Source organism: Lotus japonicus, chromosome 6, assembly GCF_012489685.1.
Source record: "Lotus japonicus ecotype B-129 chromosome 6, LjGifu_v1.2".
NCBI classification, from domain to species: Eukaryota; Viridiplantae; Streptophyta; class Magnoliopsida; order Fabales; family Fabaceae; genus Lotus; species Lotus japonicus.
The window spans coordinates 59,760,809-59,779,042 of NC_080046.1; the positions used below are offsets into that span (position 1 = coordinate 59,760,809).

General features: G+C 37.3%; 3 protein-coding genes across 10 annotated transcripts; 1 reads left to right on the forward strand and 2 right to left on the reverse strand.

Moving 5' to 3' along the window:
* The first annotated feature begins 413 nt into the window (after nt 1–413).
* Nucleotides 414–7,054, forward strand: LOC130725938 (uncharacterized). The gene is made up of 9 exons (XM_057577133.1): nt 414–1,892; nt 2,595–3,359; nt 4,279–4,770; nt 4,868–4,959; nt 5,203–5,290; nt 5,398–5,512; nt 5,694–5,820; nt 5,900–6,074; nt 6,218–7,054. The coding sequence occupies exons 1-9, from the start codon at nt 498–500 to the stop codon at nt 6,923–6,925; spliced, it is 3,957 nt and encodes a 1,318-aa protein (XP_057433116.1). The 5' UTR covers nt 414–497; the 3' UTR covers nt 6,926–7,054.
* Nucleotides 7,055–7,255: 201 nt separating this feature from the next.
* On the reverse strand, nt 7,256–11,036 carry LOC130723029 (O-methyltransferase 1, chloroplastic). The gene is made up of 7 exons (XM_057573948.1): nt 10,313–11,036; nt 9,709–9,860; nt 9,443–9,563; nt 8,606–8,730; nt 8,346–8,474; nt 8,104–8,268; nt 7,256–7,805 (listed from the first exon to the last, which is right to left on the reverse strand). The coding sequence occupies exons 1-7, from the start codon at nt 10,485–10,487 to the stop codon at nt 7,734–7,736; spliced, it is 939 nt and encodes a 312-aa protein (XP_057429931.1). The 5' UTR covers nt 10,488–11,036; the 3' UTR covers nt 7,256–7,733.
* A 147-nt stretch (nt 11,037–11,183) lies between these two features.
* Nucleotides 11,184–17,041, reverse strand: LOC130723028 (BTB/POZ domain-containing protein At5g47800-like). Of its 8 annotated transcripts, none has more exons than XM_057573943.1 (9): nt 16,940–17,041; nt 16,599–16,699; nt 14,605–14,633; nt 14,272–14,359; nt 13,801–13,912; nt 13,584–13,653; nt 13,095–13,499; nt 12,147–12,887; nt 11,184–11,750 (listed from the first exon to the last, which is right to left on the reverse strand). In XM_057573943.1, the coding sequence occupies exons 5-9, from the start codon at nt 13,857–13,859 to the stop codon at nt 11,205–11,207; spliced, it is 1,821 nt and encodes a 606-aa protein (XP_057429926.1). In that variant the 5' UTR covers nt 13,860–13,912; nt 14,272–14,359; nt 14,605–14,633; nt 16,599–16,699; nt 16,940–17,041; the 3' UTR covers nt 11,184–11,204. The 8 variants fall into 8 exon arrangements, with proteins under 8 accessions (XP_057429926.1, XP_057429925.1, XP_057429924.1 ...); XM_057573942.1 differs by having other exon boundaries at nt 14,605–14,639; XM_057573941.1 differs by lacking the exon at nt 16,940–17,041 and having other exon boundaries at nt 16,599–16,906.
* Between the last annotated feature and the right edge of the window lie 1,193 nt (nt 17,042–18,234).

Consider the following 18,234-nt stretch of genomic DNA (forward strand, 5'->3'; position numbering starts at 1 on the left):
GACACCCACATCCATCGCCGCCATCAAATAATACCCATCTCCACCACACTTGCCCCTCTATCATCGTGTCGCTACACTACCCATTGATGTGAATTTACAAAGTTAACAAGGGTGGCGATTTATATGTCTATACAAGAAATGTTTGTCAAGGTTTCAAGTTCATTACAGATATTCCAATTATTATGGACAAGTGGACAACCACGGTAGAACGTCTCACAACACTATTAACTACAACAACTCTAGCATTGAGGGTTGGGTGGGGTGAGGGTGAAGGGTCCCGGGTTTGAAGTCGGAGGAGGGACTAACAATTCTAACAACTAACATTTGTCTATAAAAAAAAAAAAACAACTCTAGCAAAACCATCACGAGTAACATTTTGAAACTGATAAAATTAAGTTGTTTATCTAAACGCACCGACAATAATAGCATGATCATTGCATCGTGTTCGTGAGTTCATTAGGGCGGGAATGTGAACAATTTGAAAGAAACCGCCAGAGATGGAGGAAACCATATCCAGCATAGCGGCGGAGTTAGACGACCACCGCGACAACCACCGCACCGCAGAACCACCGCCACCTCTCTCCGAACAATCCCTATCACATCTCCAACACCTCCTCAACTCCGCCCACCCACCACCCGCCTTCGACGACGCCGTTTTCCTCTCCTACCTCATCCCCTACATCGCCTCCGCCATGGACTCCTCCCCTACCCACCACTCCCTCCTCGCCTCCGACGTCTTCCTCTCCCTCCTCCTCTCCCCCAACGCCCCCGTTTTCACCCTCTTCACCCCTCTCTCCTCCCTCTCCTTCCTCCGCTCCCTCCGCCGCTCCTTCAAAAACCCTCCCTCCGGCAAGAGAAAACGCGCTCCGAGCAAACCGCCACAAATCGACGAAACCACCGAACCACTCGATGTTAGGGTTTTGCTCCACCTCCTCGAGAAGCTTCTCCGCGTCATGGCTCTGATCCCCCTCAGCCACTTCCCCGAGACTCTCAAATCCCTCGTTCACACCATCGCCGAGGTTCTGGCGGTGGCGCTCGAAACTTGCGGAAACACAGCGGAAAACAGCAAATTGCTTGGTCTCTGTTCACGGGTGCTGAAGGAGGCTCTGAAACCAGAGCATGGAGACGCTTCTGACACTGCTGCTGAGGTTTTGAAGTCGCTGAGTTCCATCCTTTTCATGCCCAGGTCGCAAGCTAGGACGTTTGCGCTCGGTTTCGTTACGGGCCTTGCCGGGGATGATTCTGATGGGGTGAAGAAGGCCCTGGTTAATTTTCCGAGGTATTTGGCGAAGAGGGCACCGGAGAAGTCTGAACTCAGAGCATTGGCTGTGGATTCCGTTGTTGAGGTTGTCCGGGTCATGGCATTGGAGGATCAAGTTGAGTTTGTTAGGTTTGTGCTGAAGATGGGTCAAGGGAAGCAGAATCTTAGGCTTTTGGCGGTTGATCTTATGTTGAACATGGTAACTACTTGGAAGGATCCGTTGAGGGTGGATTTGGAGGAGGAAGGGAATGAGGCGTGGGGGGTGTGGTGTTTAGAGGCGTTGGTGAAGCGTTGTTCGGATGTGAGTGCTGTGGTTCGAGCACGAGCTTTGTCGAACCTGGCTCAGATGGTGGGGTTTCTCTCACGTGAGGCTAATGCTAGGGTGGCTTTGAAAGAGTTTATTGTGGGGTTTGGTGATGGAAATGTTGAAGGTGGTGGAATCAATGGTTTGCTGAGGAAAAGGTGCGTGGATGAGAAGGCAGCTGTAAGGAAGGCTGCACTTGTTCTGGTTCCTAACTTAACTGCTCTTCTTGGAGGTGCAATTGATGACGTGCTGCTCAAGGCAATGGGCATGGCTTGCTCGGATCCACTTGTTAGCGTGCGGAAAGCAGCGGTTGCGGCTCTTTCGGAGGTAGTTTTGTTTGGTTTTTATGACATTTTTTATGTACTATGATGTTGGAGGCAGAGTGCAAAATTTAGTAATTTAGATAGAAAATTTAAGTCATGATGAGTTCATGGATTCTTTCTTGTGTTGGCATCTGGTTGATCTGGAAATGCCATTCGATAGAAAGACTACAATGGATGAATTCGCTGATTCCTAATTTGTTGGGTGACTTTTGTAGTTTGTATGTTGCTTTCTCTGCTACTTTTTTGCATGAAGTTTGATATTAAATAATGTCACATTGCAATGAAATAATGCTTTTAAATGTCAAATTGGAAGGTGTATGCTACAAATGGTTGCTTTGCTAGTGAACAGTTTATCAGATTCTGTCCGAGATGGTATGGAAAATTTGGTGTGTTAAAAATTATTTCTAAGTCTAAGATTGTTTTGAACCTCACTAGTCCTGTAAAAAATCTGCTCTTTTATTGGTTCCTTTAACATATAATAATTTGAGATGAAAGGGTATTCACTATCAGTGTATAGAAGTTTTACACTTACATCCAATCATACATAAGACCAAGTGGTTACATTTCTTTTTAAATTTAATAAAAATAAAAATAAATTTCTGATGTGGCCGAAATCAATTGGATTCATGTGTAAAAGAAGTTTACACTGGTAGTGCATCAAACATTTTCTCTAATAGTTTTTTAAATTTACTTGAACAATCTGTAGGTTTTCAGAGCATTTTCTTCTGAGACAGTAATAACTGAGTGGCTACATTCAGTTCCTCGTCTAATAACTGACAATGAGTCTAACATCCAAGAAGAATGTGAGAACATGTTTCAAGAACTTGTTTTGGATCAGATATCTAGAGCTGCTTCTGCTACCTCTTCCTATAGTGAATCTATCTCGAATAGAAATGTGAAAGGAAAATTTTTAGACAAAGAGATGGAGATGCTTTTCCCCCAAGGAATTCTGTATCTCCTGAGAGAGATTTGCAATGGGGATGTGAGCCCTTGGGTGAAGAAAATTTGCACAAGCCTGGGCAAAAAGAAACGGATGAATGAAAAAATTGTTTCAGCACTTCAGAATATAATCAGTGTGTCCGAGAATATCTGGCTGAGCCATTCCATGCCAATAAAAAAGTGGACTGCTCCCCCAGGTGCTTGGTTTCTTTTATCAGAGGTGTCAGCATTTCTTCCAAATGCAGTGGAGCAGGGTTTTATTTTTCATCATTGGGAGCTTTTTGACAAACATGAAGTGGAAGGTGAGCTTAAATGGCCATCTGTACAAAGAAATGATTTTGAAGAGGAAGAAAGCATAGAATGCAACTCTGTTGCCTGGGCTAGTGACCGAGTTTTTCTCTTACAAACAATCTCTAATGTTTTTGTGGAGATGCCTTGTGATCATGCAGCTCAAGATCCTGAAGATCCTGCAGCTGGATTGAGTTTTAAATTGATCGAACGGGTTCAAGAATTCAATATGCATTCAACAGAGGTAATCATTGCTTGGTATTGTTGATCAAGTTCATTATTAAGTCTGCACAGTAATGCTTTTCTCATTCCTGAATCTTTATCTGGATGGTGTGAGTGTGTGATATTCTACCATTGATAAACATATGGATTTTCTTGTTCTAGAAAATTGAGTTTATATAGTGCACTTTCGTGGGGTGCTTCTTTGTCTTGATTATTTTGCATCATATTTGTGATTTCTGAATACATCAAATATTATGCTATTAAATCTGTTATCTGTCTCTTGTTACAATTTCTTATGGACTGAAGTTCATCTTAAGATTATCACTTATATGTGGTCTTTTAAGCTATGTAAATGCCATTCTGCAATTGTGTGTTTGGGTGATGAAATATAAAGAGGTAATGTGTTTTTTGAGAGAATTTTTAATGGTTAAGTTTAAAATAATCTGTTTGGATATTAAATGAGAGGGTTTTAAAAACACTGAGGATTTTTAGAGGGTAAACATTTAACCAAAATAGGGGAATTGAGGTTCCACCCTCGTAGAAGGAATTTTGGAATTCCTCCATCAAACCCTCGTATCTCATCGAGTCCTCCTAACAATATGTCCTATAAATGCTGCTATTAAACTCACAGATTTAATTTCCTAATGTTTTAAATTCTTTAAATTTTTTAAATCACTCACCCAAACACATTGTAATTTGTAAGTTCCTTTTTCTCCATCTGATGCTTAAGCTTTCACATTGTGTACACTCCTGCTACTGTCCTTTCAAGTTTCACCTCATTGTGGAAAGATGATACTCTTATATGGCATTATATGTGTAGAAGTATTAATTCTATGATCATCTTAGATTCTCAAATAGTCAAATTATCAGTCCAGACTTGTGTATCAAATCATGTTAATTAAAAAACATGCACTAAATTGTTTGCTACTTTTGCTCAATAGGTTGATGCTCATTTAAAAGCAGTTAAAACCTTGCTCAAGCGCAAAGCTTCAAATATCATGGAGGAAAAAGCATTAATCTCGACATGTGTAGACCTTGTTCTCCCTAAAGCTTATGAAATAGTAGAGAAGTTCATCTTGGAGAATTCAGGGGAAAATACAGAAAGTGAATTCTTCACTCCACCTAGAAGTAGGACTAGAAAAGGCAGGAAATCAATAGGAATGGGCAAGTCATTGTTAAAAACAATTACAGCGGTTTATACTATTGGGTCTTTAGTTATTGTATTCCCATCTGCTGATATGAGCACTATAGTTCCATTACTGCATACTATCATCACTTCCGGGAATTCTGGCCCCAAATTAAATAAACCTGGCCTTGCAACCTCTCTACAACAAGAAGCTCCTTCTGTTTACATTCAAGGGTGGCTGGCCATGGGTAAACTTTGCCTTGCTGATGGAAAGCTCGCAAAGAATTATATTCCTCTGTTTGTACAGGTTGCTGTTGTGACTTCCACTATTTATGCCTTATGGACGGGTATATGTTGTCTCACTTTCTAATCAAATTATGTTCTGTTTTGGAATACATTTTCAGGAGCTTGAAAAGACTGAATCTGCAGCTCTCCGCAATAACATTGTGGTCATTATGACAGATTTTTGTGTTCGGTACACTGCTCTTGTTGATTGGTAAGAGATACTGCATTGAAGTGAATTTGAATTAAACCAGTTTAATAATGTAAAGAAAACGATCAAGTCTTCTGATTCAAATTGATTGATAAACTAGTATCCGATTTTATAGAAAGAGGAGTATCTTTTACTTTGTGCTAGGGGAGAAGTCAATTATTCACCTCATGTGGAATATATAAATTGAACAATGTCAAGTAAATATTCGCTTTGCTATTCTAATGTGTTTTTCATGGAAGTTAATAGTTATATAAAAAAGATCACAAGGTGTCTTTTAGATCCTTGTGAAATTGTACGAAGGCAGACATTCATATTGCTCTCGAGGTTGTTGCAGGTATTTTTTTTTTCTTTCCATTTCCTCTATTTCATATTTGTTTTCAATTGTATCTGTTCAGGGTGTAAAAAATATCCCTTTACCAAATATAATTTCCTTTTATCTAGAGGGACTATGTGAAATGGAGAGGAGTGCTATTTCTTCGGTTCCTTTTGTCACTTGTTGATGAATCAGAAAAAATCAGACAGTTAGCAGATTTTCTCTTTGGAAATATTTTGAAAGGTTTGAAGCTTTACCTTAACACATGAGCTTCTTGCTAATAGTATCTCAATTATTTTATAATCAACGTATTGATTCATGTCTCAAACACAATAGCAAAATTCCCCGTGCAACGCACGGGTAAACATACTAGTTGAATAGTATTTTTGTTCTAGGACTTTGACTATTGTGTTTCTGTCACCAGTCAAGGCGCCTCTTTTAGCATATAATAGTTTTGTTGAGGCTGTTTTTGTTTTGAATGACTGCCATGCCCATAACGGACATCGCGAGTCCCAAGGATCACGAAGGGAAAGCGAGCTATTTTCCATCAGGTAAAGGTCCAAAATTAGTAATTGTTTGGATAGTTATTGAGATATTGTAATTGTACCAAACCTGAATCATTCTTTGCAGGGGTACTGATGAAAGGTCAAGGTCTAAAAGAATGCACATTTATGTTTCTTTACTAAAACAAATGGCTCCTGAACATCTTCTAGCAACCATTGCCAAGTTATGTGCTGAAATTCTAGCTGCAGCTTCTGATGGTATGCTCAATATAGAAGATGCAACTGGACAATCTGTTCTTCAGGTAATAATCTGTACTGCAATGCACATTCACTTGTTCTTCACTATATTATTATGCAATTTGTGATGCAATATGGAGGGGGAGGATGCCAGCAGTGACTTTATCACTGTCTTCACTTATTCAAAAAATATTAATTGTGGGATCAGGATGCTTTTCAAATTCTTGGCTGCAAAGAGATACGCATCCCTTCCACTCGCACCTCATCAGCTGAGACAGAAGATATAGAAGAAGGCGGAGAAAATGGATCTGCAGCTAGAGGAAAGGCGATAACTCAGGCGGTCAAGAAAGGTCTTATCCAGAACACTATCCCAATCTTCATAGAGTTGAAACGCTTATTGGAAACCAAGAATAGTCCCCTCATAGGCTCTCTCATGGAGTGCCTCCGTGTCCTTCTCAAGGACTACAAGAATGAGATTGATGACATATTGGTTGCTGATAAGCAGCTGCAGAAAGAGCTTATCTATGATATGCAAAAATATGAAGCAGCAAAAGCTAAAGCAACAGTTGCTGAAGCTGTTGCCACCAGGCTAGAATCTGATGCAAATCAAACACCTGATGTTTCTAATAATGTAACCAAGACACAAGGACAAACACTTGGACAAAGTAAGGGCAGCAACGAGGTTCCAAGTGGTTCGAAAGTTGCTTCAGCAATGGCAGATGCGGCTGCTGCAGAAACAGCTCGTTCGGTGCTAAGGGAAATCAACAATGGGAAAGGGACACCATCACTTAGTTCTTTCAGCGTTCCAAAAGTGATGTCTGCTGCTGGTGCATGCCAATCTAGAGATGTGAAGCACATGGATGTCATACAGTCATTGAGGAAAAAACACTCATTTGATTCTGATGAAGAAAACTAACCAGAAAATGTATTTAAAATTGTATTTAAAGAGACAAATGTGGTGTGGGGTTCATATTCTTTGTTCATTGTTCGTTGCATGATGATGTAAATAAATTGGCAGGAACTGACTTTTTACTAATAAAAACAATGGATTTTTTTGTTGCTCAAAGCAGTAAGTTTCTTTTTTAATTCGTTATATCAACTAATGAATCCCCCTTGAGTTCAGGGAAACCTGCAAGAATTGATATAAAGAAGGTTTATGTAAAAATATGATATACATCTTGATTGAGTTCAGGAGAAACCTACAGGAATTGAAGTTTGATAGCATAATTTCTAAAATTGTTGAATCATTTTTGAAAATAGGGAACCGTTACATGTTTGTGTCAATTATAGTTGTGGCAAGTTAACAAGGTACAGGTGTCACTGTTTAGCTAAGTCACATCGCAGTCTAGAAAAAAAAATCTATCAAGTAAGGTAGATAATTGACAATAGTGGAGATTATTCTGGCCTAGCATATACTCATCAGTAAACTGCTAAATCCTAATTTGACAACCATCTGTGAATCACCCATGATGAAGCTGATGGATGGCAAACAAAACTAAATAACTAATCTGTTCTGCTAGATTATACTGCAATCTCATTCATAGTTGAACACATTTGTTCAAATATCCATGAATGATTTACATTAACACTTTTAGGAAAGAAAAACATTGTGTATCCAAGTTTTGGATCTATTAATGAATTCAAATGCTGAGTTTAGACTCTTCGTGGGATTGAAAAGTTTCCTTTTAAGGCTAGCCACGCCGTGGCGAAGTTTGTATGCTCTTCTATAACTCTTCAAAACCTTCTTCATCTCCTTCATCTTGTAACCTTTGAAATTCTCTTCTCCATGTTTCCATCTGCCAACACCAACCCCTTGGTTATGCAATATAAATACGTAAATGAGATGTGGATTGATATACATATAAAAGCTAGATTCTCAGTGGAACCAGTTACATGATGTCTTTTCTTGTCAAAAGGACACAAAACTAGGTGTGGGAAAGAAGACATAGTATAACCGTTTTCTAAAAGAAGAAAGGCGTGTGACTTAAACATGACTAGACAAAGTGAGTAGTTTGACGACTGCTGAACCAATAGGATAATGATCAAGATATTAAAAACATCTACTAAATAAAAAAATTGCTACCACTTCCATACCTGTTCATCAGAATGTCTTAGTTGTTCTGCAACAAACAGTATGCTATTGTAGTTTCTTGCAGTAAAATCTCTACCAAAACTCTCTGCAACTCCTTCATATTTTATCATTTCAACCCGAAAGCCTTTACTCATGAACAGTTTATCCAGCCATTGCTGTGTAATGGCCTGTGCAAGGGACCAGAGAAGGTTTGGTTTTCCTTTCTTTTTTCTTGAAGAAGAAATTAAATCAATTGCAAACTAACCTTGGTCTCTATGTCACTCTCAGCTAACCAGGCAGGCAACTCTCCCACAAAAAAAGACCCCTTCATTGCCAAAGTGCTTACCATTGATAAAACCTCTTCACAATTTGCCAGTGTCATCACAGGAAACCCCTGCACAGTAATAAACCCATATGGCGAACTTTTAACTTTTCAAGCAAAGATCTCTCTTCCCTCAATATTCACTAACTTTGCTTGTGGTTTCAAGCATTTTATGATGAAAAGAATATGATAAAACTGATCACCTGGATGGCCCATATACTTGGCCTATTTCCATTATAGCCCTTAGAGTGTAAACTGTGCTTTATATCAGGTGATTCCAATGGAATATGATAGAATATGCAACTTTTGGGAATCTTAGCTCCAACACCTGAAAAAAGAAAAAGATATAGCTAGATTCTTTCATCTTAGCAAACCCACAATACTGAACCATAAAAGAAACAAAAAAAGTAAAGTAAATCAAAGACAAAAGTAATATGCATGAAAACAAGCTAAAAATCCTTATTGACAGATTTTTGTATGAGGTATGACTCTTTTACCCATGCGATACACTGGTTTTGTTGAATTTGTAATACTAACATTGTAGTTTATAAAACACTTTCAGAGTCGATTAGGATCATTTCCTAAGCATTTGATTCATGGGAAAGAAATAAAGATAGATCTAGCACAACAATTTAGGAACCCTTTGGCAGTGTGTGACATAACATGATTTTGTTTTCTGTACACTCCTTGGTCCGACCCTTTCATAAGAACTAAAATGCACCATTTTTCGTAATGTATGTCATGTTCTGTACTTCTGTTCTACTTTAAATATACACCAAACTTAGAATACAACCTATCAGCTCTATCCTGATCTAACTTGTCTAACAAACACTAAGTCTATCTTTCTCTACATATGACATGATCACTTGAAAAAACTTACCCACTCGGGATATCTAGTTTGCATGTGTGTAATTAAAAAATACCAACTTTTCCACTCACAGTCACACTATTGTCCCTATGATCAAAACTTTGCCCGAATGAAATTTGGTTTTGCCAGTGAAAAATTTCATCATTAACTTGATCCAATCAACTAACACCACCTTTAAGCTTCTCAGCTGCAGTTTTAAACACACTTTCTGGGGATATGTCAAATAATATGGTTGAAGTCGGCCAGTTAAGTCTGTACGGCCGTGTATCCATGCCATTATTCAACAAAATTAACTGCAAGAGGCAAAATCCTATCAAACTATGCAATGCCATCCAAACAAATAACATCCTAATTAATCAAAACATAGGATATTAAATTAAAAACAGTAATTAAGAGAATATAGAGTTTCTAATAAACACACATGCCATCAGCAGGTACCTGTTTAAGCCCATCAAAACTGCTCACTGTACCAAGCAACTTATCATCAATGAACTTGGTTGCAAGGCAATAAGGGTGCAAATCTTGTATCACTTCCTTGGAAATATTAGGAGAGACTAGACAACCAGCATATGGGTCTACAAACAGAGGGTCTGCACATGCAGAGAAATCATACTGTGAGACATTTTGATCTTAACATCTTATACACTACATGACATGACAAAATGTAACACCTAAATAATCTAAAAAAAAATTCAGCTGCAGAAAAATGTAATATATATATATATATATATATATATATATATATATATATATATATATCAGGCTTTTTAATAGCACGCTATAGCGTAGCTCCCTGAGGACCGCTACTCCACTATTCACCGTTATTTGCCGCTACTGTCCGCTATTTCCCGCAATAGCGCTCGAAATAGCGTTTTTTGGGTTTCCCGCTACACTACGCTATCCGCCATCAACTTATATATATATATATCGAAAACTCAACCACAGGACACATAACTCACCATCGTATTTGAAGTGTTCGATAAAATGTCTCAAAGAAAAAGCATTGCTTAGTTCAGTATTTGATTGAATGAGAGTAATTTACCTGGTCGAAGAGTTTCATGGAAACGAAGAGAAGCAGAAGAAGTGGCAGCAAGGAGTAACGGGTCATTGTCTCCGTTGAGCTTCACAGCAGAAACACAAAATCTCCTATTAGAAGTGGGTCTGAGTGGGGGAAATGTGATGGTGTGAGCGTAGGGAGATGCTTGTGCAAAACCCATGAAGCATTCCAAAGGAGACAACTTGATTCTTCAGTAAAAATCGTGTCTTTATCGGTATTGGCGTTCTCTGACTACAGAAACCTGTGCCACAAATGGGGGTTGAGAGCAATATTGGAAAGTTTTTGGTAGAAATATGTCTAATAATAATATGACATGAGTTTAGGACTAACTCCTAAAATCTATTTTAGAAATGGGTTCGCTCTACCGTATATTAAAACTTAATTGACCCGACTTCTAAAACTTCTGAACACACCGACACTCAGGGTTGGACATGTGGAGCGTAAAGCGTGCAAGAATGATTCTAAGTTAAGTTCTAATACCATCTTAAATTTCTTAGAGGATAATCAACAGGTTCGAGCCGAGATCATCTATATCCTTTTGAGGCTAGCTCATTTCCCGAAATGTATCACTTGAACTTACCATCATTCCTTGGTGTAACAAGTTTGATTCTATTCTATAAAGGCAATTAAAAATGTGATGGAAATTGTATCAGTCTCTTTGAGAATGCAACTGCTTTGATGCATTGACCTCTTTAACAAATACAACTCTTTAACTAGACAGTGAGTACATTGGATCACACCATGCTTACATTTATGACAAAGGTTTAATGAAATAATAAGAATAGAATAGAGGTTACAAAGTGCATATATAGAGGGATAAGAATTGTTCTGAATTTTTCAGCATTTTTTGTATTATTATTATTATTATTATTATTATCTATCTTCCCTTTTCACGGCCATGTTCTGATTTGTTGCTTCTTGCCCTTGTCATGATTTTCCTAGTATCCAACTCCAATTTGCTGCTTGACATGCTTTCTTCTTTGGCTCCCCTTATCTTTTCTGACCCTGTCTCCTCAGTGTTTCCTCTTATAACCATCTTTCTTTCCAAGTCCAATGCCAAGTTACCATCTAATCTATTAGTTTTATGCTGACCCTTTTCTCTACTCTCACCATGGGAAGTTCTACTTGTGACTTCTTCTCTCTTGAGCCCTTCTTTGTCTTGACCTAAAGATCGCTTGCCATGGCTATCTCTAGTAGCTGGTCTCTTTTTCGCTCCTAGAAGTAGCTCATGCGGTTTTTGCAGCTTGGGATTACTGGTTGGCTTTGAGTCTTTCTCTTGTTCATTGTAGAGGAGCTGCACCACAGTTCTTAACGGCAGTGACTCGTTTTTAACTGCATGAGCACACACTTCTGGGGACAGTCTTTGGCACTCTAGACTCCGGCACAAGCACTTCTTGTCTACCTTGCTCAGATCAGGATGCACCTGTTTTTGCATTGAACATAAGTCACATTATGAATGCACCATGAATATATCTTATAATTGATATAGTTCAATGCTAAGTTTAGTGTTTTGTGGGAATACTGTGTACTAGTGTATATAGTTAGCATGGCAAGGTCCTCAAAAAGTGTTGAAATGTCTTCTGTTTCATGAGTCAAGTATCCAATTAACAGTTCATGATAATTCATCAAAGTTTAGACCTCTTAGGTTTGAGAATTTTGTTTTCACTACAAAGGTTACCTGGTTTTCACAAAACGTTACCTAGTTTCAACTTGTTGAAAGGAAACAATGTATGCCAAATGTTCGAAAATAGAAAATAAACTGATAACATGGTTTGGATATTGTATATAAGACACTGCATGTATGACATGGATTATTCACCTTAAGATAGATGTTAATTGCCCGGTACAAATCATCATGCTCTATTCGGCCAATAGCTGGTACAGTTTCAGCAAGAGCTACAAACTTCTGCACTGGCATGTTTTCATCCCTTGCAACCACTTGAAGATAGGAATCAATGAGCTTGCCAACTTTTCTGATTGATCTCAAGAAGTGCCTGTTATCCACAGCACCAGGGGAGATTCTTTTCCAAAACTTCACAAAGCTTTCCAACACTGCTAGAACTAACTCCGTATCATAGAAATTCTGGTCCAATGGAGATGTTGAAGGATAAAGCAGGTCACTCACTGTTGCCTCCTCAAATTGTATGCTAGCTCTCTTTATGAGTTCTGTTTTTGTAACTGGTGAGACACCAAAATGACTTGAAATGCTAAGAAGTTTTAGCAAAAATCCAACTGAAACTGACCCTCTATCTGCAGGAATCATGCTGACAATTGTTTCGAGAATTTTTCGGTTTTTCTCCTTAGATTCTTCCATTTGTGGTGCTGAACCGCCTGAAGTTTTAGGCTTTGTTATGCCAGGTAACCACTTACAGGCATAGACATGCAAAGCTTCGCCAATAAGTGGCGGTGGGAGCACATGTGTTGATCTTATAGCCATTATTATGCACCTGAAAAGATCTATGTCAAGATTAGACACATCCTCCGTCCACCAATCCTTTGGTACAGAATGATGCTGTTTTTTGTTGTAACCAGGCCTAGTGTAGGTGTAGGACCATTTGACCTGCACATATCATCACCGTTAAGCAAAAAAAAAGTCCTATGTATCAATCTTATGTGAAAGAAGTTTAGTGCATGTCTGGAAAAACGGTGGAAAACCATGGTTTAGCCAAAATTATGGTAGACAGACGAAAAAGTTAAGGGAACTTGCTTCTGTCCACCACGGCTTTCCATCGTGTATCCAAACATTAACATTTTTGAGGTTTTTTACCTGTGGTGGAGGTGTAAGAACTTTCTCAATAATTGAATCAATGCATTTTCTTATGATGCCAAGATTCTCAGACCACTCTGGTAACTTATCAGTGGCCTGCAATGTAGCAATAGAGTCCTTCCAACCTTCAAGAATACATGAAGTGAAGAAAGACTCAAGTTTCCCTACCAAGTTTCCCTTCTCAATGGAGTCATTCATTTGGAGGAGCTTAGCAGCGCAGAGTGTGGGTACAAAGTTATGTGCACTAATGTTGATAGAAATTCCATAGCAGAACTTAGCACAGAGTTCAAAAGCTTCTGGTCCTCCAGGCATATCATTAAGCTCAAGAGGAACACTCTCAGAATCACTAGAACCAGAGCAAAGTCTTTGAAGAAGGCCACATTTTTTAAGAAGCGGAGACTGCAGCTAACAGAAGTATAATTAAAGATGATCTATGATAGAAATTTTTATTTTCCTTTTACACTAATCAACTTAATCCAATTCACGTACCTTGTGTAGAAGATAAGTAGTATCGTTGATTCTTATCACAAGGTCAGCAGGTAAATCTGAAACTATACTCCTGCATTTATGATTATGATAAGGATTAGATCAAGTTTCTTATATCCTTGCCATCAAGTTATCAAATCAGACAATGTTATGCTAATAATTTTTCCAACATAAAATTGTCTATTAAAAATATTTTGCTGAAATTATGATTACCATTTACCTGGTGGCTTGTTCAGTGTAGAAAGTATCCGGCCTTGTTCCAAGTTTCATGAACTTCATGCCTACTTGTTTTGATTATACCCAATAGTGAAGAAAAACCTCTACTTCAGAGCCTGCATAAAGTCAAGGTTTGATATTGGAGGGAGAGAGAACAGCAAGCATTTATGAATGAAACCCCTTTTTAAGTGAATCAAAAGGGTTATCTAGTAGTATCTATCAAGACATTGGTGAACATCAGAACATGCCTAGTGAATTATATATGGTTCTGGCTCATGATTATTCAGTACCCCAACATTGACATCAACAACTTCTATTTCAAGAAACTAAGAGGTGGAGGGGAAGGTGAAGAAACCACAATAGATGGAGATTAGGACATGAATTCACATGAGATGCACAAGAAATAAAAGAACAAAGAGATACATGAAAAATTCCAGAAAATAAAGCAACAAAGAGATACGCCGGAAAGCCTTACCTCAACTTTCACTTAACAAGAACTGTGACGGCCTCATTGATCGAATTACTCTTCAAGCCCTTGAATTTATAGAAAATGATGCCCTCACCTACAGAACAAAGAAAACAAACAACAATAGATTCCAGTTTCTTTCTTCATGCACTGAGAAAGAGTATGAAGAATAGTATGTGGTGGGAGAGGTTCTTATGCTAGAATCTAGATGCCATGCAATGATGCAGATTTGTCTCTACTCTATTACCCTTGGAATTTACTAACTTCAAGGTGAATTAAAAAGGTGAAGGTAATTACAATTAGGAGAAATATTGAATGAGGAATACTCTTACTGAGTTGTACCTGGTTTCAGATCTTTGTTCTCACTGAGCCTGTTCCTGACATGTAACAATAAACTGAAGAACATAAGAATTCAAGAACTAATGCGTGACAACATATAAAGCAACTCATAAATTTTATTCTGGTCCGAATTTCTAGAAAGTAAAATAAAAGTCAACAAGGACAGAACAAGTAAACTGATAACTAGAAATGCTAATATCAGTATCCACATAATAGACCATATATATCAGTTACATAATAAAACACTGCACTAGCAGCAGTGCCACCGACAGAGCGATTTCAATATAATTTTTCATTTAAAGTGATCTTTCAACTGTTGATTGGAAGTTGGATATGAACTATTAGGTGAGAGACCAAAATAAAGCATAAAAAAGTAACTGTAACTTTAACAGTATCTCAAGGTTGGATCAAGTGTATGTAGATCCAAAGCAAATATGTCTCAATGCATACCACAATATTTTCATAGGACACTTTTGATTTCACATGTAAAAGGATGCATGATTATGTTAAGAAAATGATAAAAAATTCCAACAGAAAGTGATGCACCAGGCAAACAACAAGTGTGTGACCAAATGGTTCTAAGATAATACAAACATCAATCAACGTTTAGTGAGGTTACTTTAGTTAGCCGTTTTCTCTGTGTAACCAATTAAGACAGACACACACCTAACTAACATGGACTTTTATTGAAACTTACAATAGCATGTTTAGTTCAGCAGTAGAAAGTCTCTTAATTACTTCTTGCTAGAAGCTACAAATTGCAGCTTCTGGAATTACCGTGTTTTGGATTGTGTACTGCTGACCGCTAATCCAAACACGCTAAAAATTTGTGTCCTTTTTCAGTTGAAACATAGTGATCCTCTGCTGAAGTGTGGTCTTCTCAGTTATCCCATTCTTAAAAATATAGGAACCAGGAAACACGGAAGACAACTTTTTCTTCCTAATTCTTTTCATATAATTGCTGAAATAGCTCAGCATTTGTTTCACAAAAGCAATCCTCTTTACACAAGTTTCCAATTTTAAAATTTGTAAAATTAACAAGGGTTAAGGGTCTTATTAGTCCCTGTGTTTGTAAAAGTGTTTGATTTTTGTCCCTTAGCTAAAAAATGACGATTAGTGGCAGTTTTTTTACAGTTAGTGGCGGTTTATAATACAGTTACTGGCGGTTTTTTGACTGAGGGACCAAAATCAAACATTTTTTACTAACACAGGGACTAATATGACCCTTAACCCAATTAACAATATAGGGGAAATAAAGAAGAACCTACAATGGCTCTTGGTGCTGAGGATGTGAGATTAGTGTTCAGCCCTTTTCACCTTTTATTTGTTAAAACCTTACATACAATTTGGTCTGTGCTTTCACAGACACATGATGGAAAAGCTACAAGTACTATGTTTCTGGCAAAGCATCCATTGCTTTCAACAAGACACAAGTAAAGACATTCATGTTTTTCTTCCAAAAACGATGTCATCAAGAACCTTTTCCTTAGAGGTAGCTCTCACAGATCCCAATTCCATGATCATGAATAAAATTCAGAAAGTGTATACTACATAGTATAGTTAATGTCACCTACCTTTGCTCTTCAAAGAATCAATGACATCCCTATTTGATTCTTTGATTGCATTCAGCAAAGTCATTTAGCCTATTATATAAAGTTCTCTACCACTTTCTCTCCTCTTTCTCCCTCCACAATTAGGCTTTATCATTTCTTTTCGTCTTTTTTCTCTTAGAATTTTATAAGCATATAGAGCCTATAACATGATACTTTTTCAAAAAAATAAAAAATCTGACAAAAGTGTTCTTCATCTTTATAACAGAATGAATAAAGTTTTAACTGGTTGTGGAGTGTTAAGTCAAACAGAATGCTTTAATCAAATTTCTCCCTAGTCCCTAGTTTTCTCCCTATGCTCATACCACTTAAACCTCTAATCAAACACTTAAAATGCATAGTAGATGCCTAATTTTTTTTAAAAGGTAAAGAAAGAAGAAAACGTACCCGTGAATATATATAATTGATGTCACTTGAATGATAGGTAGGAAGCAGAAAAAGCATTCACAAGTGAAAAAGCTGTGTTGTTTTGGAAGAAACTGTGCAAACTGAAGAAAGTAAATGAAGCAGAAGCATCACTCATTGAACAAAAGCCAGAGATATGAAGGCCTAAACTCAGAAACAACCCTATATATATAGACACTTCAACATGTGAAGCAAGAAAGTGATTAATGATTTACTAGTTTCATGCAAGTAATCCTCAGAGACAAAGAAATTGAGAGGAATATGCTGTTGCTTATATAAGCTTGGTTAAAAACAATGGAGAGCATCAAGTAAAGCAAAAATACCACAAATTCTTCTAACAAAGAGTGTCATGAGGTGGAAAAGAGAGTGAGAGAAGGACTGGTTTGTTGGTATTAGTCAACATAGTAATGTATCAAAAGCATGACATGATGATAAACTCCTTTGAATAGAAAATAGAATATGGAATAGCCGAATAGGAAAATTGAAAAAGAAGTCTTCACATGAAGAGATTGAAATTTGAGGATGCATGATTAGGATCACAAAAAGCATGCAAATGCTAGTGGGTTAAGGCATTGGAGTGTGGTGCTATACTAATTGAAAAGAAGCTTATGTGGGGACAAGTCTAGACATAGGTGAAGGATCTACTGTGCATTCATCATCATGCTTCCCCCCATTAAACTTTGGGATATTCTTCTTCTATTAGCATTGTGGTTGGGCCACCCTTATTTGCATGTCGGCCATGTGTCCATCCCTGTGCCGTTTGTTACATCAAACCTGATGGGATTGCTATGACTCTTCTATAAGATCAAGACCGTAACGTAACGTGACAATGTCAAGTGAAATATTTCTTTTAGAGTTCTACTTGTTTGGATGTTGGACTGGCCAGAGAATTTCCAAATAAAAGGAAAATGTTCACTTATAATTCATACATTTGCTTGACTTAATACAAAGACAGCTTTTTCTTAAGCGATTCCTACTTCCATTATGGTTCGAACTTCATCAGCTTCTTCATTTACTCAACTTGAACAGATGTCAAATGTCAATCAGCTGCTAGCAAGAAGAAAGTGCGTATACAAAAGTTGAAAGCAAGTTCTTTGTAACTTTTTTTCCAAATCCAATCCAAATGATATCATGAGCATGAGAAAGAGATGATTGTAAATTATTTTACTATTTCATATGTAGTAAGGATTTTGAGAATTCACAATCAAAGTTGAGTAGTTGGCCCTTCAATTTAATAGAATTTGCAATTAATGAAAATAAATTTTTATTTAGGATTTAGATTTTGGATCATCTCATATCACATGTAAAATGTTGTAATAATTTCTCTTTATAAACATTCACAAGTCTTGCACACAAAATTTTAATGATTAAGGGATCCTAATCATGTTTAATAAAAAAACACAAATCAACTCTGAGAGAGAAGACATTTTTTCCACTTTACCTTCAGATATAAAACAGTGCTCCTCACAAATAGTTGAAAGTAAAAAAAAAAAAAAATTCTAAAATTCAAGTTTAATTTTTTCATTTAATAAATATTTATTAAATACATTGCTATTTTTAAGACTATGCAAATTTATCACGCTCATTAAACATTTCTTACATTAATGATGTCAATGGT